The sequence below is a fragment of the Callospermophilus lateralis genome, chromosome 6 (assembly GCF_048772815.1).
Source record: "Callospermophilus lateralis isolate mCalLat2 chromosome 6, mCalLat2.hap1, whole genome shotgun sequence".
In the NCBI taxonomy this organism is placed as follows: domain Eukaryota; kingdom Metazoa; phylum Chordata; class Mammalia; order Rodentia; family Sciuridae; genus Callospermophilus; species Callospermophilus lateralis.
Window position 1 is genome coordinate 120,587,610 of NC_135310.1, and position 25,520 is coordinate 120,613,129.

A 25,520-nucleotide genomic window follows, 5' to 3' on the forward strand; every position below is an offset into this window, starting at 1 on the left:
CCACCATTCCTATAAATTTCCTCTTTTCTTGCCACAGAGGTGAGAGGGGAGACAGGAGGGAAATGGGACTGTTGGGGCCTGTGGTGGGGATACTGGACAGTTTATGTCAGCAGTCTAAAATTTCTGCACCTACAGTCTGGGTAACAATTTGTTAAAAGTATATACTCCCTTATATATTTTGTAAAACTTTTAAATTGACACAAAATTATTGTACATATTCATAAGGAACACTGTTATTTTGACCCATGTTTATGATGTGCAGCGATCAAATCAGAGTAATTATCACATCCATCACTTCAAATATTTATCATTTGTGTTGGGAACATTCAAAGTCCTGTCTTCCAGCTATTTTGAAATATACAATAAATTATTAACTATTGTCATCTTATTATGCTATGGAACACTAGAACTTAATAATCTTTTTTTTAAACTCTCTATCCCCCTATACCCTTCCCAGCCTCTGACAAATACTATTCTACTCTCTACTTCTATGAGATCAACTTTTTAAGCTTCCACATATGAGAACATGTAATATTTGTTCATGACTTATTTCACTTAACATAGTGTCCTCCAGGTTCATTCATGTTGCCTTTTTATGGCTGATCTCTCTCCTTCCCTCTCTCTCTCTCTCTCCCTCTCCATCTATATATATGGATATATATATGGATATATACATGGTATTTTGGTATTTTCTTCACCCATTCATCCATTATTCATGGACACCAATGTTGATTCTGTATCTTTAATTTTTTTTAGTTGTAGTTGGACACAATACCTTTATTTTTGTTTATTTTTATATGGTGCTGAGGATCAAACCCAGCGCCTCACACATGCTAGGTGAGCACTCTACTGCTGAGCTATAACCCCAGCCCTGATTCTGTATTTTGATTTTTGTATATCCTGGATATTAATCCCTTGATGGATGATAGTTTGCAAATATTTTCTGCTGTTCTGCAGGCTGTCTGTCCACTCTGTTGGATGTTCCCTTTGCTGTGCTGGAACCTTCATATATTTCAAAGTAGGCATCCAAAATTTTTCATTTTCAAATAAAATTGTTTCAAGGATGTAGTTCCTGGCATGTTAAAAATATTCATGTTTTAAGATAAGAAAAATTGCTTTTTTGAAAGTCCAGGGGGTTTAAAATACCACAGCATCTTGGTACCTACCACCACCCATTTAAAATAATCACTTATGAATTGGGACACATTCTTTTTTTTTTTTTTTTTTGTGGTGCTGGGGACTGAACCCAGGGCCTTGTGCATGCAAGCAAGCACCCAACCAACTGAGCTATATTCCCAGCCCGGAACACATCCCTTTCTTTCATCAATTTTTCTTCTTGAACTCTTATTACCATTTCACTTCTTGACAACTGTTTTTTTTTTTTTTTTTTTTTTGAGGGGGGTGGTACTGGGGAATGAACTCAGGTGCACTCAACCACTCTGAGCCACATCCCCAGACCTATTTTGTATTTTTTTTTTAAGAGACAAGGTCTCAGCGAGTTGCTGAGCACCTTGCTTTTGCTGAGGCTGGTTTTGTACTCAAGATCCTCCTGCCTCAGCACCACGGTGCCCGGCTTGGCCAGGCCGTCTGTTTTTTTTTTAAGGGAGGGAGGGAGAGAGAGAGAGAGAGAATTTTTAAAAATATTTTTTAGTTTTCGGCGGACACAACATGTTTATTTGTATGTGGTGCTGAGGATGAACCCAGCGCAGAGTGCATGCCAGGCAAGCAAGCCACCACTTGAGCCACATCCCCAGCCCCAGGCCGTCTGTTTTTACACTTGAAAGTTTTTTGTTTTGTGCTGGGGATTGAACCAATGGCCTTGCACATGCTAAGTGGGGATTCTAAGCCATATCCTGCCGGGTTTCTGTTCTCGGGACTAAAAGGCTCAGGGGTCACTCTAGTTAAACTGGGCTAACTGGGCTGCACGAAATAACCACACAAGAGACACAAATACCTTTATCTATGGGGTTGCTGTGATGGCTCCTCTGACCTTAACGGTCCGCAGAAAGAGAGCGAGAGCACGCACTGACCCCTTTTATTGAGGAGAAGCTATTCAAATGAGGCAAGGGATCAGGTTTCAGGGGGCTGAGTCTATCTTCATGATGTCCACTATCAGAAGCTTGACTGACACCTCGGTAGGCCACACCCAAGGGCACATTAAGAGGAGGGGACACACACAAGGCACTTCCATGGAAGACTCTATCCTAAACAGGGCAAGGGGTTATATTACAAAGGAACTGGTGAGCATAGCTTCACCCTTGGGGCTGTAGCAAGACACACCCATTTCTGTGACTGAGCGCCTCAGCACCCAGCTGGGGAGTGTAACTCAGTCACCCATAAGCTTGGCCTCCCACAATATCCTAGCCCCTAGCCCTGTAGTTTTTATACTGACCAATCATATCTCTCTGTATATACATATATATTGAGAAGTAAACTGTTATGATTGTAGGACTCCAGATAAAAATTTTTGTGTTATCATTATAAGAACATAATCTGCAGGGCCCAGTGGTCTACCCCTGTAATAATAATAGAGGCTCATGAGGTTGAGGCAGGAGGATCCTGAGTTCAAGGTCAGCCTCAGCAATTTAGTGAGGCCCTAAACAACTCAATGAGACCCTGTCTCTAAATATATAAAAGGGCTGGAGATGTGGCTCCTTGGTTAAACAGCCCTGGGTTCAGTCCCGGGTTAAAAAAAAAAAAAAAAAATCTATTAAATAGTGTAAAAATATGCAAATTTTTAAATTAAAGCAAAATTTTAATAAATTAGAAGAGGTGGTGTTCACAGAGCTTTGATGAAAGAAATAGGCTACATGCTTCTATATTTAAGAGGTAAGATTGCGCCAGAGGATTTCATAGTTGAGAACTACCTCTCTCTTTTTTTTTTTTTCTTTTTAAGAGGAAGAAGGTCCATCATGAAAAGGAAGGGGAAAGGGGGAATCTAATGTCCGCGTCTATTTAGGAAGACCAGTTTCAGGAAAATCGAGAATCTGGAAATCAAATTCTTTATATCTCAAGTCTCAACTTTTTGGAAGGTTTTCCTGTTCCCCAATTTGAAGGCTGTAGGTTTAGACAATGTAGAGAAGCGACGTGGGATTCTTCAATTGAAGGGTGACTTTGAGGTTCTGGGAGTCTTAAGAGTGACAGGAACATAAGGTCTGCGGTCTTGGATTTTGGCAAGGTGCCCACAACTTGTGGAATGCGGAAGAATGAACAGGTGGGGGTCTCAGTAACTGGGACCATATTAACCTTTCTGGTTTCTTCATCTCTCACCTCTCGACCCAGCCTTGCCTCCAGGAGCCCCCTTCAACCTCCCTAAATTGGGCGAGACGGGCATCACACCCGATTTCTTCCCTCTTCGTTCTTTACTCGACTCTCAAGAAGAGGAGACAAGACCTGCGGTATTTTATGAGCCTCATTCCGTCTCCCGGCAATCCTGGCGGCAATTTGCACGAGTTCTTCTCAAAGTCCCAGCCCCTTCATCACCCGCCCTCCAGGCTCTGGACCTCCACGACAAAGCAGGGTCTTGGTCTTCACCGCCGGCCCTTCTTGTCCTTCAGAGAAGAGCCACTCGGGCCCTATCAGCTTGGTTGGTCTGTAGTTCTCTAGTGGAGCTTGAACAGCAAATCAGCAATAGCAATAATAAGCACAACCCATCTGTGTGGCGCGTTGTGCTCATTTGTATGTATGTGTTATGATTTCTCGATCAGAGACCCAGCCTCCAGCAGTGGAGGTAGCTGCTGGACAGCGGCAAGGAGCGCGCTGCCTTTGTAGTGAAGGGGCAAGCGCAGTCGATTAAGCCGTGGAAACGGGTGCCTCCGAGATGGGAAAGCGGGGCCGGAAGGCGTGCCAACAGCCCAGTGAAAGAAAAAGATTTTATTTCCCACTTCAGACACTCCAGCCTTTTCAGGAAACGCTGCACAGCCTTAGAGAGCCCAATGCTTTATCCACCCTGCACCGCCCTCTTCCCCTCCGTGGAAAGGTGGTTTAATCCTCCCTGCACGCGACTCGCGGGCGGTTGGGCCCGATACCAGGAAGTTTCTGATTGGTCAAGTCGTAGAAGCACCGGATGAAAAGAGCTCCAAGGCTGCAGGCCCGAGTCCCCAAGAAGCCAGTGCCGTACGGCAAAATGGTGGTTCCCAGGTACTTTGGGACGCCTTGCCGGGACAAGCCCCGCCCCTTACAGGTTAAAGGGAAGAGAATCTTAGAGTATGTGGGCGGGCCTACAGCCACTTCCGGCCAATGGAAGCCTGAGTTCCGTACAATATGGCCGCGCTTGGGTGCATGTAGGCGGAAACTCCGCGACTTCCGGTCCGGAGTGGGCCTGCGGTGGGAGGGGGAAGAAAGGCGCAGGGAACCATGCGAGGTTCCGAGATCAGCGGCAAGGGTCGCCTGGAGAGACCGTTTTTGAGGTGGGGGCCTGACCATGCGGGGAGTTGAGGCGGGGGCAGGGATATAGAGGAAGAGGTATTGGGGAAACCTGGGTACTGAGTCTGAGGGGCAAGCTATAGTACCTTCCCGTCCCTGAAGGGGAGTGGGGCGGCCGGGGCCCGAACTGGGGGAGGGGGTACTTGGCGGGAAGCTCATACACCGACCCGGCCTGACTCAGGGTTGGAGTCCGAGAGGAATCAGGAGAGCCTGGAGGCGGGGTGCTCACAGTCGGTTACTAGTCACTGAGAGAATGGGGAAAATTAGGGTGGGGTGGGAGGGAGGGTACTTGTTGAAAAATCTCCAACCTAAAGGTTCTTTAGAACCTGAGAAGAACCTATTAGAAGGTGAAGATAATTAATGGAGGGGAAAGGAGAATGGGTTGTTGGGAGGGATCTCTCACTCAGTCTAGAAGTTGGGGTGATCATTCGGGATGGAGTGTGGGTTTGGCGTGTTTGAGGGTGAGGGGTAAACACGTGAGATGGCATTGACAGGAGGGGTGTGTTCCCTGTGGAAGCGGGTTTCAGGGAAACTTGGGATGTAGTGTAGGAGGTGGTACTAGAATTGAGAGTAAGAATTGCCAACTATGAAAAAGTGGGGAAATGGAACTGAAAGACCGGAAATTGACATGAGGGGTGGAGCTGGGGGTGGGGCCTTAAGGTTTCGAGGAGGTTTGCCCTCTCACATGTAAAGTTGCTGAAGATAGGCAGTGAGGACACTTTTGGCAGAGCTAGGAGGTACTGAAACGTAAGGTGACTGGAATATGTGTGAGCTGAAGGGATGGGGCTGTCTTTGCTGGAGGGGCTCTTTCTGAGGCCCCATCCCCTTCCAGCAGGAATTCCGAAATCCCCAACACTTCCTCCCTCCTGGGGATTTGATCCCCCATGGCCACCGCTAATAGCATCATTGTGCTGGATGATGATGATGAAGATGAAGCAGCTGCTCAGCCAGGGCCCTCCCACCCACTTCCCAATCCGGCCTCACCCCGGCCAGAAGCCCCTGGCTCCTCTGAGCCCCATGGGGCCGGAGGAAGCAGTAGTTCGGGCGGCAAGAAATGCTACAAGTTGGAGAATGAGAAGCTGTTTGAAGAGGTGAGCTTTAGGGGAGAAGATTCTTGTGCCCTAGGGAGGGGGATGGCTGACTGGCTCTTCTGTCTTGTCTTCCCCACTAACCCCAACTTGCCTTCTTTCTCTCAACCCTCTCCCTTGTTTCTTTCCCCTTCCCTTTTTTCCTTGAATCGTCTAGTTCCTCGAACTGTGTAAGACACAGACATCGGACCACCCTGAGGTGGTCCCATTCCTCTATAACCGGCAGCAGCGTGCCCACTCTCTGTTTTTGGCTTCTGCGGAGTTCTGCAACATCCTTTCTCGGGTCTTATCTCGGGCCCGGAACCGGCCATCTAAGCTCTATGTCTACATCAATGAGCTCTGCACTGTTCTCAAGGCCCACTCAGCCAAGAAGAAGCTGAACCTTACTCCTGCTGCCACCACTTCTAGTGAGCCATCTGGGAATAACCCTCCCACAGATTCTGCTTCAGACCCTGCAAATGCTGAAACTACTGCTTCTGAGACCCCAAGGACCCGTGGTTCTCGGAGGCAGATCCAGCGCTTAGAGCAGCTGCTGGCACTCTACGTTGCAGAGATTCGTCGACTGCAGGAGAAAGAGCTGGATCTTTCAGAGTTGGATGACCCAGACTCCACATATCTGCAGGAGGCCCGGTTGAAGCGTAAACTGATTCGCCTCTTTGGGCGTCTGTGTGAGCTGAAGGACTGCTCTTCGTTGACAGGCCGTGTCATAGAGCAGCGCATCCCCTACCGTGGTACTCGTTACCCAGAGGTTAATAGGCGCATTGAGCGGCTCATTAACAAGCCAGGGCCTGATACCTTCCCTGACTATGGAGATGTGTTGAGGGCTATAGAGAAGGCAGCTACTCGTCACAGTCTTGGCCTTCCCCGACAGCAGCTCCAGGTCCTGGCTCAAGATGCCTTCCGAGATGTGGGCGTCAGGTTACAGGAGCGACGCCACCTTGATCTCATCTACAACTTTGGCTGTCACCTCACAGATGACTATAGGCCAGGTAGGGGGTTAGAGGGATGCTCATCAGTGATTCTTTAGTAGCAGAGGGGGCATGTCCCTAATTCCTTCCAGGGTTTGGGCTGAGTGCTCTCACTATATCTTCCCACATAGGCATTGATCCTGCACTATCGGATCCTGCATTGGCCCGGCGCCTTCGGGAAAACCGAAGCTTGGCTTTGAGCCGGCTGGATGAGGTCATTACCAAATATGCAATGATGCAAGACAAAAGTGAGGAGGGCGAGAGACAGAGGAGAAGAGCCCGGCTTCCCGGCACCTCTTCCCCCTCTGCAGAACCCCGCAAAGCCTTGGATTCTGGTGAGGTGTGGAAGGGATACACCCTTAAGAGAGACCTTATCCTCTCCCCCACAGTAACCACCAGGGATTCCAGGGTGACCAAGAGGGGGTGTGCAGAAGGAATACAAGAACTGAACCCTCTGGGGCAAGGAATTTCTTAGGAAAACTGCTTTTTCCCTCAGGGCCCTAGTGGAATGGCATCTCCAAAGTGCCCTGCTACCTCCAAGGCTGAGACAGATGATGAAGAAGATGAGGAAACTGATGAGGAGGAGGAGGAAGAGGAAGAGGAGGTCACTGATTCTGAAGAAGAGGAGGATCTAGAACAGATACCGGAAGGTCAGGGGGATGATGAAGAGGAAGAAGAGGAAGAAGAAGAGGAGGAGGAGAGAGCAGGTATGTAAGAGAAACCTCCTTCTTGTAAGTTCTACTCTTTTGGGCATCAGCCACCTGTTGAGACTCTTTTCTTTCCTCTTATTCCTAGTTTATTCTTAGTAGTATTTCCTTCTTAGTCCTCATACTACTCCTCCCTTCTTTTTTTCTTTCTCAGGTAAGGATGGAGACAAGAGCTCCATGTCCCCACCACATATTTCCAATGAAAAGAAGCTGGAATCTGGCAAAGAGATCAGCAAGTCTTCAGGGGAGCAGCAAAACAAAGAACTCACACTGTCACCAGCTTCACAGTTGGAAGAACCTCTGGCTCCCTCCAGCATTCATGCAGAAAGCAGTGGAGAACATCTTGAAGAGTTGCCCCTGGAGGAAGAGAGCCCTATGTCTCAGATCTTTGAGCTAGAGATTGAAGCATTGCCCGTGGATACTACCCCTTCCCCTGAAGGCAGCGATATTTCCTCATCCAGGAAGCAGACAGAGGATCCCCTCACCACTGTCTTGGAGAATGGGGCAGCCATGGTCACCTCCACGTCCTTTAATGGAGGTGTCTCTCCCCATATTTGGGGAGGTTCCAGTCCTCCCTGCAAGAAATCTCGGAAGGAGAGGAAGCATAAAGGATCTGGACCATTAGAAAACAGGTAAAAACAACAGGAGGAAGAAGAGAAGTTGAGGAGGGATTGCCGGGGGCTTTCTTCAGAGAAATACTGGAGAACTGAGTCTGCTGGGAGAGCCTGTGCACTCTCCCTCCAGCCTTATGTCCTCATACTCTTCATGCATTTGTTTTGTCCTCAGCTTTGTAGAAGATCAAAAGGCAGTGCATGAGAAGAATGGGAAGAAAATATATACCCTGTCCAGCCCATCTTCCCCCTTGGCTTCCACAATCCCAGTTGCCGATTCCTCCACGAGGGTGGACTCTCCCAGTCATGGCCTGGTGACCAGCTCCCTCTGTAGCCCTTCTCCAGCCCGGTTGTCCCAAATTCCCCAATTACAACCTCCCCGGCCTGGCACTTACAAGGTAAGAGGGGAGGCTGTTTTTCCCCTTACAGTTCATTCTCTTTCATTGCTTCAGTTCTGTAAATATGACACCTGCCACATCTTCCCTTTTTCCCATTCTGTTTTTTTAATCTCCTAAATCATTCCCTCATACTTCTCCTCCAGTACTCCAGACTTTTCTCTCACTTCCCTGCAGATGAGTGTGGCCACACAGTGTGATCCAGAGGAAATCATCGTACTCTCAGACTCTGATTAGCTGCCTCCTCCTCTCCCTGCCTCTAAAATGTTTTGGGATAGCATTTGGAGGATGGTGGGAAGCAGATGACCGAGGAAGGGATGGACTGAGCTAATCTCTTTTTGGTGGTGATTCTTTTAAACAAAGCTTAAGTTTTACACAGAAACATTAATAAAGTTCTTTTCTTATTGTATTCCTGTCTTTTCCTTGTCCTTCTGTTGTCACAGCTTGGTATCAGCTGCCCCTTGGCTCTGGTTAGCCCAGGACCCCAAGTAGTGCAAGATTTGCCCTTTATACCCTGGCCCGCACACCTAGCGCTCAGGCCTTCCTGGTGCACTCCACTAGGCACTTAAAAAAACAAAAAGTGCTTCAGCCTCCTTAACGCGCTGTACTTTCTCACTTCAAGCTATAAGAAGGAAAAGGCCAATCGGAGACGGACTCAAGGTTACACGGCCAATCCAGGCCCGGAGGAAGGGGGCGGGGCTTCGACGAGACTGTCAGAAGCAGGGAAGAGGGTTATTAGATCCCCCAAAGCCGCTAATGGCCACAGCTTGGGGGCGGAGCCAGGAGCGAAGACCAGGACCCGTCACCAGTGGCTTATGGAATTAAAGGGGAATGAAGGATTTGGCTAAACCAAGTCCCGGGTCTTCAACAGAAGAGGGAACCAGGTACCTTTAAGGTGTAATGCGGCGACGGCTCTTTAAAGGAGAAGTGGCTGAGTCGGCGGAGTATTGCCCAGCGGCACGGGCGGGTGCCCGCCTGTGCCTTTAAAGTCGGAGGGGCAGGAGGCGGAGCGGAGGCGGAGGGCGGAGGGAGTCGGCGCAAGATGGCGGCGGGAGGGGCCCAGGCTGCAGCTCTGGCCGCCGAGTGAGGGGCGGGGGGGGCCCGGGGGCGCGCGGCCCGGTAAGCGGGGGCGCGCGGGGCTGGGGGGCGCCTTCCGGGTGGGAGAAGAGGCCGAGGTAGTGCTTGGGGAGGAGCAGGGGGGGCGGGGTCCGATGTGGGCGGGGGCAGTCAAGGGGCGGGGTCGAAAGATCCTGTGGGGGCGGAGCACGGGGAGGGTCTCGAAACGGGCGGGGTTAGTGGTGCGCCGGGGCGAAAGGGGCGTGGTCTGTGAGAGGGGCCCAGAGCCCTAAGAGATGGAGCCAAGGATGGTTTTCAGTAGAGGAGCAGACCTGCCCCGCCTCAAGCAATGGGTGCAAAACACCAAAAAGGTGGATTTTTGGAAAGTTAGGCTCTCAAGCAAATGGGAAATAGGATGTAATTCCAAGGTGAAGTTACCCTTACTCCCTAAGAGTCCCTTATTTCTCTAACCTTCAAGGAAAGGGAACTAAATTTGGGGTCCGGACACCTGCGTTTTCTGGTGCTGCCATTTACTGGTTGTGTGACCTTGGATAATCTCTTAATCTTCCTGAGCCTTAGTTTACTCATCTGTCAAATGGGGTTGAGAGGTATACCTTACCCAGTATTGTAAGGAGTTGCTTAGAGACCAGCATGAACATGTTTTTAAACTGCAATAGTCTGTGTCTTTATAAAATGTTATTCTTTTTTTTTTCCCCAGAGACCCCCCCGGCCGCCCTCCTCCTTCCTTTGTTCCAGTGGCTGGGGGGGTGTCCCCTCCCTCCACAACATGGAGCCATCTGGTCTATCACCCAGTGGGGCAGCACTCCCCCTGCCTCTATCGCTGGCTCCACCCCCACTGCCCCTGCCAGCCGCTGCAGTGGTACATGTGTCCTTCCCTGAAGTGACCAGTGCCCTTCTGGAGTCCCTCAATCAGCAGCGGCTTCAGGGCCAGCTCTGTGATGTATCCATCCGAGTTCAAGGCCGGGAGTTTCGGGCTCATCGGGCTGTCTTGGCTGCCTCTTCTCCTTACTTCCACGACCAGGTCCTACTCAAGGGCATGACCTCCATCTCACTGCCCAGCGTCATGGACCCAGGTGCCTTTGAGACTGTCCTGGCCTCTGCTTACACTGGCCGCCTGAGTATGGCTGCTGCTGACATTGTCAACTTCCTCACTGTGGGGTCTGTGCTCCAGATGTGGCACATTGTGGACAAGTGCACTGAACTCCTCCGAGAGGGCCGAGCATCAGCCACCACAACCATCAGTACTGCCGCAGCCACTTCTGTCACTGTCCCTGGTGCTGGGGCCCCATCAGGGAGTGGGAGTACTGTGGCCCCTACCACCACAGGCTCTGTGCGCTCCCATACCTCCAGCCGGGCCAGTGAGAATCAATCTCCCAGCAGCAGCAACTACTTCAGTCCCCGGGAGTCCACTGATTTCTCATCTTCCACCCAAGAGGCATTTGCAGCTTCTGCAGTGGGCAGTGGGGAGCGACGAGGAGGTGGCCCTGTATTCCCAGCCCCTGTAGTTGGCAGTGGGGGTGCTACCTCTGGGAAGTTGCTGCTGGAGGCAGATGAGCTATGCGATGATGGTGGGGATGGGAGGGGGGCGGTGGTCCCTGGGGCTGGGCTTCGGCGACCCACCTATACACCTGCCAGTGTCATGCCACAGAAACACTGGGTATATGTGAAACGGGGTGGAAATTGCCCTGCACCAGCACCCCTGGTTTCCCAGGACCCAGATCTAGAGGAAGAGGAGGAAGAGGAAGACCTGGTGTTGACCTGTGAGGATGATGAAGATGAAGAGCTGGGGGGTGGCTCTGGGGTTCCAGCTGGGGGAGGGCCTGAGGCTACTCTCAGTATCAGTGATGTCCGGACCCTGACTGAGCCCCCAGACAAGGGCGAGGAACAGGTCAACTTCTGTGAGTCCTCTAATGACTTTGGCCCTTATGAGAGTGGGGGTTCTGGGGCAGGGCTTGATGACTCAGGGGGACCCACCCCCTCCTCCTATGCCCCCACCCATCCCCCAAGGCCCCTCCTTCCCTTAGACATGCAGGGCAACCAGATTTTGGTCTTCCCATCATCTTCCTCTTCCTCCTCCTCACAGGCTCCAGGCCAGCCACCAGGGAACCAGGCAGAACACGGGGCTGTCACCCTGGGGGGCCCATCAGGGGGAGGCCTGGGTGTGCCAGGTGGCACTGGTGGAGCCCCTGGAGGGACCAGCAGCGGGGACGGTAATAAGATCTTTCTGTGTCACTGCGGGAAGGCCTTCTCCCACAAGAGTATGAGGGATCGGCACGTGAACATGCACCTCAACCTGCGGCCCTTTGACTGCCCCGTGTGCAACAAAAAGTTCAAGATGAAACATCACCTGACGGAGCACATGAAGACACATACAGGTCTCAAGCCCTACGAGTGCGGTGTCTGTGCCAAGAAGTTCATGTGGCGAGACAGTTTCATGCGTCACCGGGGACACTGTGAGCGCCGGCACCGCATGGGTGGGGGCGGGGCGGGACTTGGACCTGCAGCGCCCACTGGGCCAGCCTTGCTTCCCAAGAGAGAGTCTGCCAGTGCGGGCGGGGGCAGTGGTGACGAGGCGAGTGGCACGCCCCCATCCAGCAGACGAGTCTGGTCCCCACCCACTGTCCACAAGGTGGAGATGGGCTTCAATGGGGGCGGCGGAGCAAACTGAAGGGGCAAGCAAGTGGGGTTACTTCGGGGGAAGGGGGAATAGGGAGCACGATCCAGGGGCACCGTGGCCCCCTGGTGATCTCCCATCACACTCACTGTCTTCCTTTATCTCTTTGGACTTGTATATATTGTGGAGGGGGAACCACATTGCACCACCGCCAGCCCATTCCACTCTTTAGCCCCTTCCTTCCAAGGTATCCGGAATTAAGTCACCTTTCTTTCCCCTCTGGTGGGTATTCCGAAGACCCAGTTCCACAGAGGAGGGCGAACACGGTGGGGGAGGGAAAGGGGCGTGTAGAGCATCTTGAATTCACAGGGTCAAGGGTCAGGTTGTTGTAGTCTGTGCCTGAAGTCTGTGTTTGTGTTGTGGGGACAAGGCCTTTGAGCCCCACTGTTGTCCTAGAACCTACCCCTTCCTGCAGGATGCGACCCTTATTTCTATGCTCTCTCACACACACACCTCCCCTGGGGATCCTCACTCAACTTGGTTCTCAATAGGGAGTGGGTGGAAATAGGAGGGAGTAAGTCGTAGTACAAGCTTTTAATTTTTTAAACAGTGATTAAAATATTTATTGGTCATTTCACTTGGCTTCCCTATAACCCCTACGTGCTTATTGGGGACCTGACACCGGTGTGCGAAACGGGAGTAATAGTTCTCAGGGAAGTGCATAGTGCGGGGAAGATCCTAGAGGGGAGTTTAGGTTTGGGGAGGACTCAAATCCGGCGCTGCTGGGCGGTCCAGGAGGTGGTGGCAGGGCTGAGGCGTCCACTGAAACCTGGAGAGGAAGTAACCAGAATATCCCTGCTTGACCAGTGGGGGATACATCCACCTCCACGGTCCTCACCTAACCTGAGCGGGGATTTCCTCGGCTCCTCCTGCTGTCCTTTGGAGGAGAGGAAAGGAAAGCGAAAGTGAAAGGAGGAAGAGAAGGCTTCTCGGGGCTGAGGAGATCGCAGCGCCATGAAGCCCCTGTCCCTGCTCCTTGCTGTGACTTTGGGTGAGCGAACTCCGCGACTTCTCGCCCAGGAACAGGGGTGGGGAAGCGGAGAAGGAAGCCCCACCGAGCGTCGGCACCGTGTGTGTGGGTGGGGGGGCGGGGGTTGGGTCATATGACATCGGCCGCCCAGTCACCCGCGGCCCGCTCCCCCAGGCCTGGCGACCACCGTCTCAGCAGGACCATCTGCGATCGAGTGTTGGTTCGTGGAGGATGTGGGCGGGGGCGGCCTGGCCAAGAGACCCGCTGCACTGCTTCTGCGCCAGGGACCCGAGGGACCGCCACCCCGGCCAGACCTCGACCCTAAGCTCTACCTCAAAGTGGACGGTGAGTCTTCCGGGACTCGCCCCATCTCTGTGTACTCTACCGAAAATCCCTCCTCTTTATAACGCGCATTGACCTCGGGCCTGAGTTTCTCCCTCTTATCTAAATGAGTCTGGATTACCTCTAAGCTTCTCGCTACGAGGTACACTGTTCAACTGAAGTTTACTGAACCGTACCCTTCCAGTCCCGGGCAGTGACTCTACTGCTGCATTTCTTCCCCGATCTCACAGACCCCACGGGCACCCTGCAGGCTGCCTTCAGGAGGTACCCCCGGGGCGTCCCCGCACCACACTGCGAGATAAGCCGATACATCCCGCTCCCTGCCTCTGCAAATTGGGCCAGCGGCCTGACCCCGGAGCGGAGCTGCCCGCGGGCCCTGGACGGGGCTTGGCTGACCGTCAGCATGTCCAGCTCGGTTCTTAGCCTCTCCAGCCTCTTGCGACTCCAGCCAGAGTCTCAGCCGGAGCCTGTTCTTATCACCGTGGCAACAGGTAGCTGGGGAGGGGAGATAGGAAGAGATGGAGGGGGAAATTCTTACCATTCTGATTACCTGGACTCGCAGTATGGTCTTAAGCTAATCATTTCTGCACTCAGGGTTCAGTTTCCGTTTTGTAAAGCGAGATAGTTTAGCTAGAATTAATCGGCCTCTAGTGTTCCTCCTAGCCCTGAACCAGTAAGATAAAAACCAACCGCGGTTTGGGGGCGGGACTTCGTGGTGCTTTGAAGGGCGGGGCTTTGGAGAGGCGAGGTTTCTGGGCATCAAATTTTGGGATATTTGTAAGGTTATGGAGTAGGGAGGTGTTTAGAAGCTGGAACTTTTTTTCTCCGCTCCTCTCAGGTCTGTATCTTGTTAGGCAACCCCCTAGCTTTGCAGTACACCCTGTGTCAAATACCAATCTTCGACCCTCACCTGCTCCCACAAGCCCGATGAGGCAATCAGCAAAGCAATGGCTGTTGCTCTAAAGTGCATTTTCCTTCCCGTAGGCGCCTTGGTATGCGCTATGATTCCCCAAACAGTGGGCTCTAGTGGGCTAAAGGGACGTGGCGGGAGACCACCTATGGCGTGGTACAATGCGGTCCTAGTGCCCAGACGTCTGACACCTTGCTGGGCAGTGGGTTTCTAAGTCTAGATTGGAGCAGATCTGACCTGGATGTCTATGAGCTCTTGCTTCTTCTCCCTGTGAGGCCAGGTAGTTACAGGTACAGTCCTTGGCTTCTCAATCTTGTCCCAACCTGATAGACAGGTCAGCCCCAATGGAGCTCCTGCATTTCCCTTGCCCGGTTCCTTTTCCCTTAATCACTGGTAGAGAATCACACATAGGACCAGGACAACAGACTCCAAAAACCTCAACTGTGTCAGCAGCTCCCACACTGGGCAGAGGCAGAAGAAAACTGCTCTTTGTGGGGACAGTAGTACTCAACAGAGGAATATTTCCTAGGGCTGCTGGCTTCACTATGAGGTGGTGATGAGAATGTTTCTCTCTGAGTTTGTTCTTCCACCTGTAAAAGGTGGATACCATTTCCCACCTGCCTTTTAGTTGTGACTATCAAGGGAGGCATTGTGTTAATTTATTCACTGATTGAATAAATATTTGTTAGCACTAAGAAAAAGGGCTCAGGAGTTCTTTGATAAGGTTGCAAATAACACTTACGTTGGAACCTTCTAAAATATCCCCAAACCACAGGGCATTGAGGCGCCCTGCTGTAATCACAGCAGCTTGGGATACTGAGGCAGGAGGATCACAAGTTCAAGGCCAGTCTCAGCAACTTAGTGAGGCCCTCTCAAAAATAAAAAGGGCTGGGGATGTGGTTCAATGGTTGAGCATCCCTGGGTTCAATCTTCAGTACCAAGTGTGTGTGTGTGTGTGTGTGTGTGTGTGTGTTTATATACACACCAAAACCTGGGTCCCTCTATAGGAAAATTAAATCAATATATGGGAGCTGTGTGTGTAGCTCAGTGGTAGAACACTTGCCTGTTATGCTTAAGGTCCTGGGTTCCAAATCCAGCACGGGGGAGGGGGGGACAATATGTGGGGTGGTCCTGAATACTGTTAAGGTCACAAACGTTATCAGGTGTAGATTGTGCCCTCAAAGAGGTTCTCAGATTTGTCATAGATAATCCTAACAAAGTAGAAAGTGACTTGTGGGGCTCAGTTGGTAGAGTGCTTGGGTTTTATTCCCAGCACCACGAAAGAAAGAAAGAGAGAGAGAGAGAGAGAGAGAGAGAGAGAGAGAGAGAGAGAGAGAGGAAGGAAGAAAGGAAGAAAGAAAGAAAGAAGGAGAGAAAGAGACTTGTGTATGGCTGAGGGTGTAGCTTTGTGGTACTTAGTGCCAGTGCTTAGAATGCACTGAAGGCCCATTTCTAATGGCCTTCTAAAAAACATTTCTAATTGATTAGGGACTTAAAATAAAAGCTATTATTATGATGTAACATTAGAAATGGAATCTCTTTAGGGTCAGATATCATTGATAATTAATTTTTACTTTTAAAAAAAAATTACGTGAAATTGAGGATTGAACTCGGGAGTGCTCTACCACTAACCTATATCCCTAGTCCTTTTTATTTTCTATTTTGAAACTCTCACCAAATTGTCCAGGCTGGCCTCAAACTTGTAATCCTCCTGCCTCAGGCTCCCAAGTAGCTGAGATTACAGGTGTAGACCACTACATTATGTATTACAAATACACTTTCTTGGGTTTTTTTGTTGTGTTTGTTTGTTCGTGTCATGTGGTGCTAGGGACCATGTGTGCTAGGCAAGTGCTTCCACTGAGCTATCACTCCAGCCCTCAAATATATATATTTATATATATATTTAATATTTATTTTTTAGTTATTGGCAGACACAACATCTTTGTTTGTTTGTGGTGCTGAGGGATCGAACCCGGGCCGCACGCATGCCAGGCGAACGCACTACCACTTGAGCCACATCCCCAGCCCCTCAAATATATTTTTTTGGCATATTTTGAGTATATAGTATTTAATTCTCACCTTTTTTTTTTTTTTTTTTTTTGGTACCGGGGGGAGATTGAAGTCAGCCCACTCAATCACTGGGCCACACTCCCAGCCCTTTTTGATATTTTATTTAGAGACAGGGTCTCACTGAGTTGCTTAGTGCCTCGCCATTGCTGAGGCTGGCTTTGAACTCACTTCTGCCTCAGCCTCAGGAGTCGCTGGGATTACAGGCATGCACAACTGCGTCTGGCTAATTTTCACTATTCTTTTAGAATATTTTTATGGAAATGTTAAAGATACACAAAAGGGCTGGGGATGTAGCTCAGTGGTAGAATGCTTGTCAAGGTCTTGGGTTTGATCTCTAATACCACAAAAACAAAACAAACAAAATTCCCCATAAAATTAGAGAGCATGGTGAATGAACTCCTCTATGTCCATTTCTACCCATTATGCAGTTGGAGAGTTATAAAATTTTATCAAATTGTTTCACTTACCCTCCCTCTTTTTATTTACTTATTCAAACTTAGTACCTCACATGTGCTAGGCAAGACTCAACCACTGAGCTACAACCCCAGCCTCTTTTTATTTTTTGAAGTGTGTGAAGGTATATTCCAAGCACCATATTATTTTACTCATAAGTACTTCAGAATGCATCTCTATTAAATAAGGGTTTTAAGAAAACTTAATCACAATATGTTTATTATACCTAACAAAACAAGTAATAATTCCTTAGTATCATCTTGATCTGGGGATGTAGTTTAGTGGTAGAGTACTTGCCTAGCATGCTCTGGGTTGGATCCTCAGAACTGTAAAACAAACACCTATTGATTTTTTTGGGGAAACGTGGTCACTTGTTCTGTAGAATTTTCTTCATCCTGAAGTTGGCCAATTTTTTCCTCCTGTGTCATTTATCTTATTCCACTTTCCTCTATATTTCCTATAAATTGGTAGATCTAAAGATTTAGGTTTGTTTGTTTATTTATTTATATTGGTACTGGGGATTGAACCAGGGGCACTTAACCACTGAGCCACATCCCCACCAGTTTTTTGTATTTTAGAGTCAGGGTCTCACTGATTAGGGCCTCATTAAGTTACTGAAGCTGGCTTTGAATTTGTGATCCTCCTGCCTCATCTCCTGAGTGGCTGGGATTACAGGCAGGCGCCACCACCTCCGGCTAGGTTTGATTTTTTTCAGTAATATTTGATAATTAGTTGTTTTCACTTTTTTTTTTTTTTTTTTTTTTTTTTTTTTTTTTTTTTGCTGTACTGGGAATTGAAGCCAGGGGGCGATCTACAGAGCTACATTCCCAGACCTTTTTTAGCTACTCACTAATTTGTTCAGGTTGGTTTGGAACTTCGGATCTTTTTGGCTCAGTCTTTGATATAGCTGGGAATACAGGACCAGACCACCAAGCCTGGCTGGGGTTACTTCTGTATTCCTACAGAGTACAATTTAAAGGATGCAGGTCTAAAATTGCTTTCTATAGTGCTTATTAAAGATCACTATTGCGGGGCTGGGGATGTGGCTCAAGCGGTAGCGCGCTCACCTGGCATGCGTGTGGCCCAGGTTCGATCCTCAGCACCACATACAAATGAAGATGTTGTGTCCGTCGAAAACTAAAAGAATAAATGTTAAAAAAAAAAAAAAAAAAGATCACTATTGCAGGGCATGGTGGGGCATACCTGTAAAACCAGCTATACTGGAGGATTGAGGCAGGAGGATGGCAGAATACCCCTGGGTTCAATTCCCAGGTTAAAAAAAAAAAAAAGTCACTGTTAAATTGAGAGTTAAAGTGTAAAATCTTTAGATATTTATTATTAATCCTGATTTTTTTTTTGGTACTAGGGATTGAACACAAAGGCGCTTGCTTAACCATTGAGCCACACCCCCAGCCCTTTTTTGTATTTTATTTAGAGACAGGGTCTCACTGAGTTGCTTAGGACCTTGCTAAATTGCTGAGGCTGGCTTTGAACTAGTGATCCTCCTGTCTCAGCCTCCTGAGCCACAGGGATTATAGGCATGGAGACACTGCACCTGGCTAATCCTGATTTTTACTTTTGAATTGCTTTTTTTTTTTTTTTAAATCAGGATTAAGAAAAATCCAGAAACATACTTTTGAATTGCTTTTATTTTTTTTAAATCAGGATTAAGTAAAATTGCACTTTTTTAACTAAACAATTGACTGAGACAAGATGCTATGTTGGACTTGAACTTTGCCTACATGTCCCCCACCATTGAGGCCACTGCATCTCTGGCTCCAAGTCTCTCTCTCTCTCTCTCTCTCTCTCTCTCTCTCTCTCTCTCTCTTTAACTAAACTTTTGAGGAAAGTTTAACTTCATAAGCCTCAGAAACTAATATTAAAAATAAATAACCAAGGTTTGGTGGTTGAACCTGTAATTTCAGCTATTTGGGAGACTGAAGCAGGAGGATGACTTAAGCCTAGGAATTCAAGACATCCTGAACAAAATAGCAAGACCTTGCCTCAAAAATAAATAAATAGTGCTCAGTGTGGTGGCCCTCACCTATAATCCCAGTGACTGGGGAGGCTGAGGCAAGAGGATTGTATGTTCAAAGCTAGCCTCAGCGATTTGGTGAGACCCTAAGCAACTTAGTAAGACCCTGTCTCTAAATAAATAATAAAAAGGGCTGGGAATGTGGCTCAGTGGTTAAATTTCCCTGGATTCCATCCCCAGGACCAAAATAGTAGTAGTAGTAGTAGTAGTAATAATAATAATAATAATATACATAAATAGTAAATAATAGCAAATAGGAAATAATAGTAAATAAGGAAACAAAAATTTTTAGCATTAGCACATACCTGTAATCCCAGTGTTATTGGAAGATTGAGGCAGGAGGATCCCAAGTTTGAGGCCAGCCTAGGCAATTTAGCGGAGACTCTGTCTCAAAATCAAATATAGAAAGGGCTGGGGATATAGTTCAGTGGTAGAGTGCTTATGGGTTCAACCCCCAGGACCCCAAAACATGATAAGAAAAGAAAAATTACTTCTACATCAAGGACCTAGACATTTCTGGGAAGAAGAGGCAGTGGAACTGGCCTTGAAGGACATGAAGTGGTATTTAGATGTCTGAAGAAATAGAGGAAATATTGACTAGAGATGTAGCTCAATATAGGACACTTGCCTAGCATGCTTGAGTCCCTGAGTTGGATAGTTGGATCCCCACCAGCACAAAATAAAACAAAAGACATTAGAAACCGTAGAACCTCATAACCAAAGCAAAAAGATGGCCAACAATTAAAAGTTAGTCACAAGAAAGGCTTTTTTTTTTTTTTTTTGTACCAAGGATTGAACCCAGGGACATTTAACCACTGAGTCACATCCCCAGCCCTTTTTATTTTCTATTTTCAGACAGGGTCTCACTAAGTTGCCTAGGGCCTCAATAAATTGCTTAGACTGATTTTGAACTTGTGATCCTCCTGCCACAGCCTCCTTAGCTGCTGGAAGTATAAGCAAAGAAAGGGATTCTAATGTGACTAGTTTTCAGGATGTGAGAGCAGTCTGGAAAGGTCGTTTGGGGATTGAGTTTTCAAATACCTGAAGGCTGAGTTGTATTCTGTAGATGAGAGTGGACTATAAGAAGTTGTTTTTGTTTTTGAGGAGGAGTCATTTATCCCCAAAGTCTGTTATTTTCTTTGATTATCACAAAATATATTCAAGAATTGGCTGATGGGAATAGTGAGGAAAATATAGGTTAAGTGATGTATCTAGGAAGTCCATGATGATAATGAAGGTAGTGAAATTAGTAACAGCTAACATTTGTGGAGTATCTTCTGTATGCTAGGCCCTCTTCTAAGTACTTTATATGCTTAATTTTATTTATTTCTTCAAAAGTCATAGGACATGGGTGTGTTAGTATTTTTTTAATATTTCTTTTTTGGGCTGGGGATGTGGCTCAAGCTGTAGTGCGCTCACCTGGCATGTGCAGGGCGCTGGGTTCGATTCTCAGCACCACATAAAAATAAAGATGTTGCGTCCACCGAAAACTAATAAATAAATATTTTAAAAAAATTCTTTTTTAGTTGTAGTTGGACACAATACCCTTATTTTATTTATTCTTTTTTTTTTAATATTTATTTCTTAGTTTTTGGCGAACACAACATCTTTGTTTGTATGTGGTGCTGAGGATCGAACCTGGGCCGCACGCATGCCTGGCGAGCGCCCTACCGCTTGAGCCACATCCCCAGCCCCCTTATTTATTCTTATGTGGTGCTGAGGATGGAACTCAGGGCCTCACATGTGCTAGGTGAGCACTCTACTGCTGAGCCACAACCCCAGCCTGGGTGTGTTAGTATTATTGCCATGTTGCAAATGAAGAAATCTGAGAGTAATTAGGTAACTCAACCAAGGAATATAGTTTATAAAAAGAAGGGTTCAAAATTGAACCCAGGTTATGTAGCTCTAGCCTGCATACCTTTAGCTACTGACTTCCTTGATAACTGGGATTTTGAGGGGTTTTTGTTTCTTTTTTGAGACAGTGTCTTAATAGATTGTCTAGGCTGCCCTTAAACTCCTGGGTTCAATTGATCCTCCTGCCTTAGCCTCCTGAGTAGCTGAGACTATAGGTATGTGTCAACATGTCCAGGTGGCAGTTGGGATTTTTTTGCTGGGAGATGGTGGTACTGGGGATTGAACCTAGAGGCACTCCAACACTGAGTTACTTGCCCTGCCCTTTTTATTTTCTGAGACAGGACTTGCTAAGTTGCCCAGGCTGGTCTGGAACTTGCAATCCTCCTGCCTCAGCCTCCCAAGTTGCTGTGATTATAGGAGAGCACCACTGCACCAGTTGGCAGTTGGAATTTTTAATCAGGCAAGTGACCTGAGCAGACATATAGCCACACTGTTTGATTACAGGGTAAAGTAGGGGTTGAAGGAAAGAATGACAATTGAGAGACCAGAGAAGAGGCTATTGTAATTGTCCAAATGTATGTTGAAAAGTACCTGAGTTGTAAACAGGTATGAGATCGTGATGAGAATAGCACATGACATATTATTTTTGGCAATTTACTTTTCTCTCATATCTCCTCCCCTCCCCTCTCATGCTGTCTTCCCCAGTGGTGCTGACTGTCCTCACCCACACCCCTGCCCCCCGAATCCGACTGGGACAAGATGCTATATTGGACTTGAGTTTTGCCTACATGCCCCCAACCCTCGAGGCTACTGCATCTCTGGCCCCAAGTCCCCCTCCCTTTGGGCTGGAGTGGCGACGACAGCACCTGGGTAAGGGGCACCTGCTCCTGGCTGCAACTCCTGGGCTGGGTGGACAGATGCCAGCAGCCCGAGAAGGAGCAGTGGTGTTTGCTGCTTGGGATGATGATGATCCATGGGGCCCATGGACTGGGAACGGGACCTTCTGGCTGCCTGCCGTGCGACCCTTTCAGGAGGGCACCTATCTAGCCACTGTACACCTGCCATACCTGCAAGGACAGGTCTCCCTGGAGCTTACTATGCACAGTGAGTGGGGCCAGACATCTCTGGGGGTAGAGGGTGGCCACTGGGGTTAGGAGGATACTATGTCAGAGGGAGGGGTGATGAAAAAGAGGGGCCCTGGGAATCAGTAGTGTGGAGTGGAGAGTCCCTGGGGATCTGATGGACTTTGGCTTGGAGATTCCTGTGAAGCACTCATGGGGACAGTGTGTTCCCCATTCTTGGAGAATACCTCTTGTCATTTTGGGGGAAGCTGGAGAGTAAGCCGAGGGAAGACACTGTGGACCGACTTCTCATGTTCATTTCCTTCTCTTTCCCCAGAGCCCCCCAAAGTGTCCCTGTCACCAGCACCCCTTGTTTGGGCTGCCCCAGGGGAGGCACCTCCAGAGTTGCTGTGCCTTGTGTCCCACTTCTACCCTTCCGAGGGCCTGGAGGTAGAGTGGGAGCTCCGGGGTGGCTCAGAGAGTGGATCTCAGAAGGCAGAGGGGCAGAGGTGGCTCTCCTCTCTGCGCCACCATTCAGATGGCTCTGTCAGTCTCTCTGGACACCTGCAGCTGCCCCCAATCACTGCTGAGCAGCATGGGGCTCGGTACATCTGTCGTGTCCACCACTCCAGCCTGCCCGCCTCGGGGCGCAGTGCTGAGGTCACTGTGGAGGTGGCAGGTAAGACCTAGGGGCACTGTGGAGCCCAGGTGATGCCTCAGAAGACAGGAAGTTCACTCTCTTCTCTTCCATCTGCCAGGTTTCTCTGGGCCCTCCCTTGAGGATGGCGTAGGGCTCTTCCTGTCTGCCTTCCTCCTCCTGGGACTCTTCAAGGTGCTGGGCTGGGTCGGTGAGTGTGACACTATCCCCACCATGGGAAGGACAGGAGCTAGACACCATTCTTCTGCCCTCCCCCTCTATATTCCCACATCCCAACCCCTCTTAATCTTTCTCCACAGCTGCCTACCTGATCATTCATAAGGATTCCAAGGAGAAGGTAAACAGTGCTCCATTTCCTCTTATCTTCTTCCCCTTCTTATTTAATCCCTCTCTTCCCAACTCATCACCCATGGAGGGAGGCTGCTGCTGTGGTGGGCAGAATCAGACTTGGAATTCACAGAGACCTGCCCTACATTCTAACTTGAACATGCTTAAACTGCATCTGTTTCCTTGGATGTCTTGATTTTAAAAAATTACTTAGGCAGTGCTGTCCAATAGAAATATAATGTAAGCCACATATGAAAATTTGAATAATCTAGTAATCACATTAAAAAAGTGAAAAGAAGTTGATTGTGGTGATGCACATCTGTAATCCCAGCTACTAGGGAGGCTGAGGCATGAGGATCACAAATTCCAGGCCAGCCTGGGCAACTTAAGTCCCTGACTGGAAATAAAATTTTTAAAAAGGGGAAGGGGTGTGTAGCTCAGGGTAGAATGCTTGCCTAGCATGTTTATAGGCCCTGGGTTCAATTCCCAGTATTGCAAAAAAAGAAAAAGTATAATTAATTTGATGCTTTATTTATTTTTTTTTTATTTTTATTTTTTAATTTTTTTTTTATTGGTTATTCAAAACATTACAAAGATTTCAGAATTGATGCTTTATTTAATCAAATCCAAAATACTGTTATGTAGACATATAAACAATATAAGAAATTATAGGGCTGGGGGTGTGGCTCTGGATTCAAGCACCAGTGTCAAAAAGAAAAAAAAAAAAAAAAATATATATATATATATATATATATATACACACAGAGAGGGAGAGAGTGCCTTTTTTCTAACCTAAGTGTTCACAGCTGGTGTTGATTTTAAACTATCAGCACATCAATTCACATTAGCCACATTTCAAATGCTCAATAGCCATATGTGGCTTCCACATTGGTGGTACCTTGACTAACAAAATGGGTGGCTACCATATTGCACAGAGGAGCTCTGGATGACTATTAGGGGGATTAGGATCTGTTAGAAGATGCAGGAGACAAAGCACTCAGTACAGTAAGTGGCAGGCAGAAAATGTGAGCCCCATTTCTCTCCCACCTGCTGGACTGACCATGGGCAAGTACTTCACCCCACCTCCTGAAACCCCCAAATTCCTTCTTATTTTCTTCCAGAAAACACAGTGAAGGCACTCAGCACTACCCTGTGGAAGCTACCATCATCTCTGGCCCTAGCTACTGTAGCAGCTCCCAAACTGTATCCCATCACCTGCTCCTACTCTCTCAAAACTTCCTACACTGAATGGCTGGAATTTTTTTTTTTTTTTTTTTTTTTTTTAAAGACAAATCTTATTGCATTTGTCTTCTTAAAGCTCTTGGGCAGTGGTTCTCAAAATTTTTGGTATCAGGACTTTCTTAAAAATTATCAGTCAGGCCTGTTGGCACATGCGTGTAATTAGATGAGCCTCAGCAATTTAGTGAGGCCCTAAGCAACTTAGTGAAACCCAGTCTCAATAAAAAATAAAAAAGGCTGGGGATGTATCTCAGTGGTAAAGTGCCCTAGGCTCAATCCTCAGGGCCAAAAATCAAAGACTCTCAAAAGCTTTTGTTATTTGTGCTATAACTATTGATATTTATTGTACTAAAACCTAAAATAGAAAGATTTTAAACAGGAGAATACATAAATACACATTCTATTAGTTTTGAAAGCCATGGTGTCAATACTTATCATGTAGCTTCTGGAAAACCCCGCATGTACACTCTTAGAAAATTATAATGAAAAATGCAAATAACATCTTTATAGAGTTGTTAAGTTTTAACCTCAAATACCCACTGAAATTGTCTTGGGGACCTCTGGGACAGAAACCAACCTTGGAGAACCAGTGCTCTGGGGTAAATTCATTCTTCCTGCTCCGTCCTGTGAGTCCCCCCACCCTGCCCGAACACTGCCTACCTCTCCAGTCCTACCAGGTGCTCCCCAGCCCTCCTCTCAATGCTCATCAACAGACAGCTATTCCTTTCTTCCGATGAACCAAAGGCCTCCCGCCAGCCTCGGGTTCCGCAGCTTGATTCCCTCTGCCTGGCTCCTTCCCTGGGCCCCCGACTTAGGTCTGCCTCGTGATTCCCCTCAGACATTCGCGTGTCTGTCTTGTGCGGTTCACCACAGCTGTAGTTAAGTGATTGTGAGAATCGTGGTTAAACGCCCGTCTACCCTCCCGGACTGTGGCTCCTGTGGCTCAGCGTGACAAGCCTGTGTGTCCTCTGCTGTATGACTGGCGCCCACTGGAGGGCGCTCATTAAACGGCTGCTGAACTTAGAACCGAGGAAGCCGCAGCACAAGGGGCTGGACTGTCGTCGGCCAGACGGATGGGGAACGGGTCTAGTGTGGGAATAAAGTAGTGTTCCAGTGCTTCCAACCGGGTGTCGCATTCTATTCCTTTTCCAAGAACAGTCACCTTTGGTCTCTTTCAATTACCCCGGTCTCCCAAACGCCTCGGAGATATCCAATCTCCGGTGGCAACAGTGCAGAGTCACACACCCAGCGGTTCCAAAGATGCCTTAAGCAAACGCTACCTCGGGCCGCCAACGAGCCGCGAGGACCGGAAACGCCCCAGAGCCGAGTCTCAACCGGATGTGGTGGCTTCCTGCCCCGCCCCCAGAGGGTGGGCGGGAACTGAGTGCTCCTCAGAAAACCTGGCGTGGATTCGGTCCGTTGCACTCGTGGGTTGGGGCTGGGAGTGTAACCTCGCGGGGTGCAGTAACCGGGTCTTTTCCCGGCTAAAGCGCTTTCCGCAATAGTGTTGGCCTTGTTCTTGTTGGTGAAAGAAATGTCAAATTCTGCTCCTGCCCTCCTCCGGAGGCTGGAGACTGGAATTTTTATTCCAATTCAGTGAGGAGCGACGTGAGCTCCAGAATCTTGGAGAGGAGGGGCGGGGGACAGTGGAGGTGG

General features: G+C 48.4%; 3 protein-coding genes across 6 annotated transcripts; all 3 read left to right on the forward strand.

The window, feature by feature from the left end:
• The first annotated feature begins 4,319 nt into the window (after positions 1-4,319).
• Daxx (death domain associated protein) lies at positions 4,320-8,603 on the forward strand. Of its 2 annotated transcripts, none has more exons than XM_077109587.1 (8): positions 4,320-4,409; positions 5,261-5,516; positions 5,671-6,502; positions 6,613-6,821; positions 6,978-7,188; positions 7,343-7,820; positions 7,975-8,197; positions 8,372-8,603. In XM_077109587.1, the coding sequence occupies exons 2-8, from the start codon at positions 5,310-5,312 to the stop codon at positions 8,429-8,431; spliced, it is 2,220 nt and encodes a 739-aa protein (XP_076965702.1). In that variant the 5' UTR covers positions 4,320-4,409; positions 5,261-5,309; the 3' UTR covers positions 8,432-8,603. The 2 variants fall into 2 exon arrangements, with proteins under 2 accessions (XP_076965702.1, XP_076965701.1); XM_077109586.1 differs by having other exon boundaries at positions 4,321-4,409; positions 5,258-5,516.
• A 391-nt stretch (positions 8,604-8,994) lies between these two features.
• Positions 8,995-12,517, forward strand: Zbtb22 (zinc finger and BTB domain containing 22). Of its 2 annotated transcripts, none has more exons than XM_077109674.1 (2): positions 8,995-9,078; positions 9,969-12,517. In XM_077109674.1, the coding sequence occupies exon 2, from the start codon at positions 10,038-10,040 to the stop codon at positions 11,937-11,939; it is 1,902 nt and encodes a 633-aa protein (XP_076965789.1). In that variant the 5' UTR covers positions 8,995-9,078; positions 9,969-10,037; the 3' UTR covers positions 11,940-12,517. The 2 variants fall into 2 exon arrangements, with proteins under 2 accessions (XP_076965789.1, XP_076965788.1); XM_077109673.1 differs by lacking the exon at positions 8,995-9,078 and adding an exon at positions 9,232-9,313.
• Positions 12,518-12,578: 61 nt separating this feature from the next.
• On the forward strand, positions 12,579-24,987 carry Tapbp (TAP binding protein). 2 transcript variants are annotated; one of them, XM_077109675.1, is made up of 8 exons: positions 12,579-12,936; positions 13,090-13,260; positions 13,488-13,748; positions 21,285-21,683; positions 21,978-22,319; positions 22,399-22,488; positions 22,598-22,635; positions 23,747-23,859. In XM_077109675.1, exons 1-8 carry the CDS (start codon positions 12,900-12,902, stop codon positions 23,756-23,758), a joined length of 1,350 nt encoding a protein of 449 aa, XP_076965790.1. In that variant the 5' UTR covers positions 12,579-12,899; the 3' UTR covers positions 23,759-23,859. The 2 variants fall into 2 exon arrangements, with proteins under 2 accessions (XP_076965790.1, XP_076965791.1); XM_077109676.1 differs by lacking the exon at positions 22,598-22,635 and having other exon boundaries at positions 23,747-24,987.
• The last annotated feature ends 533 nt before the right edge of the window (positions 24,988-25,520 follow it).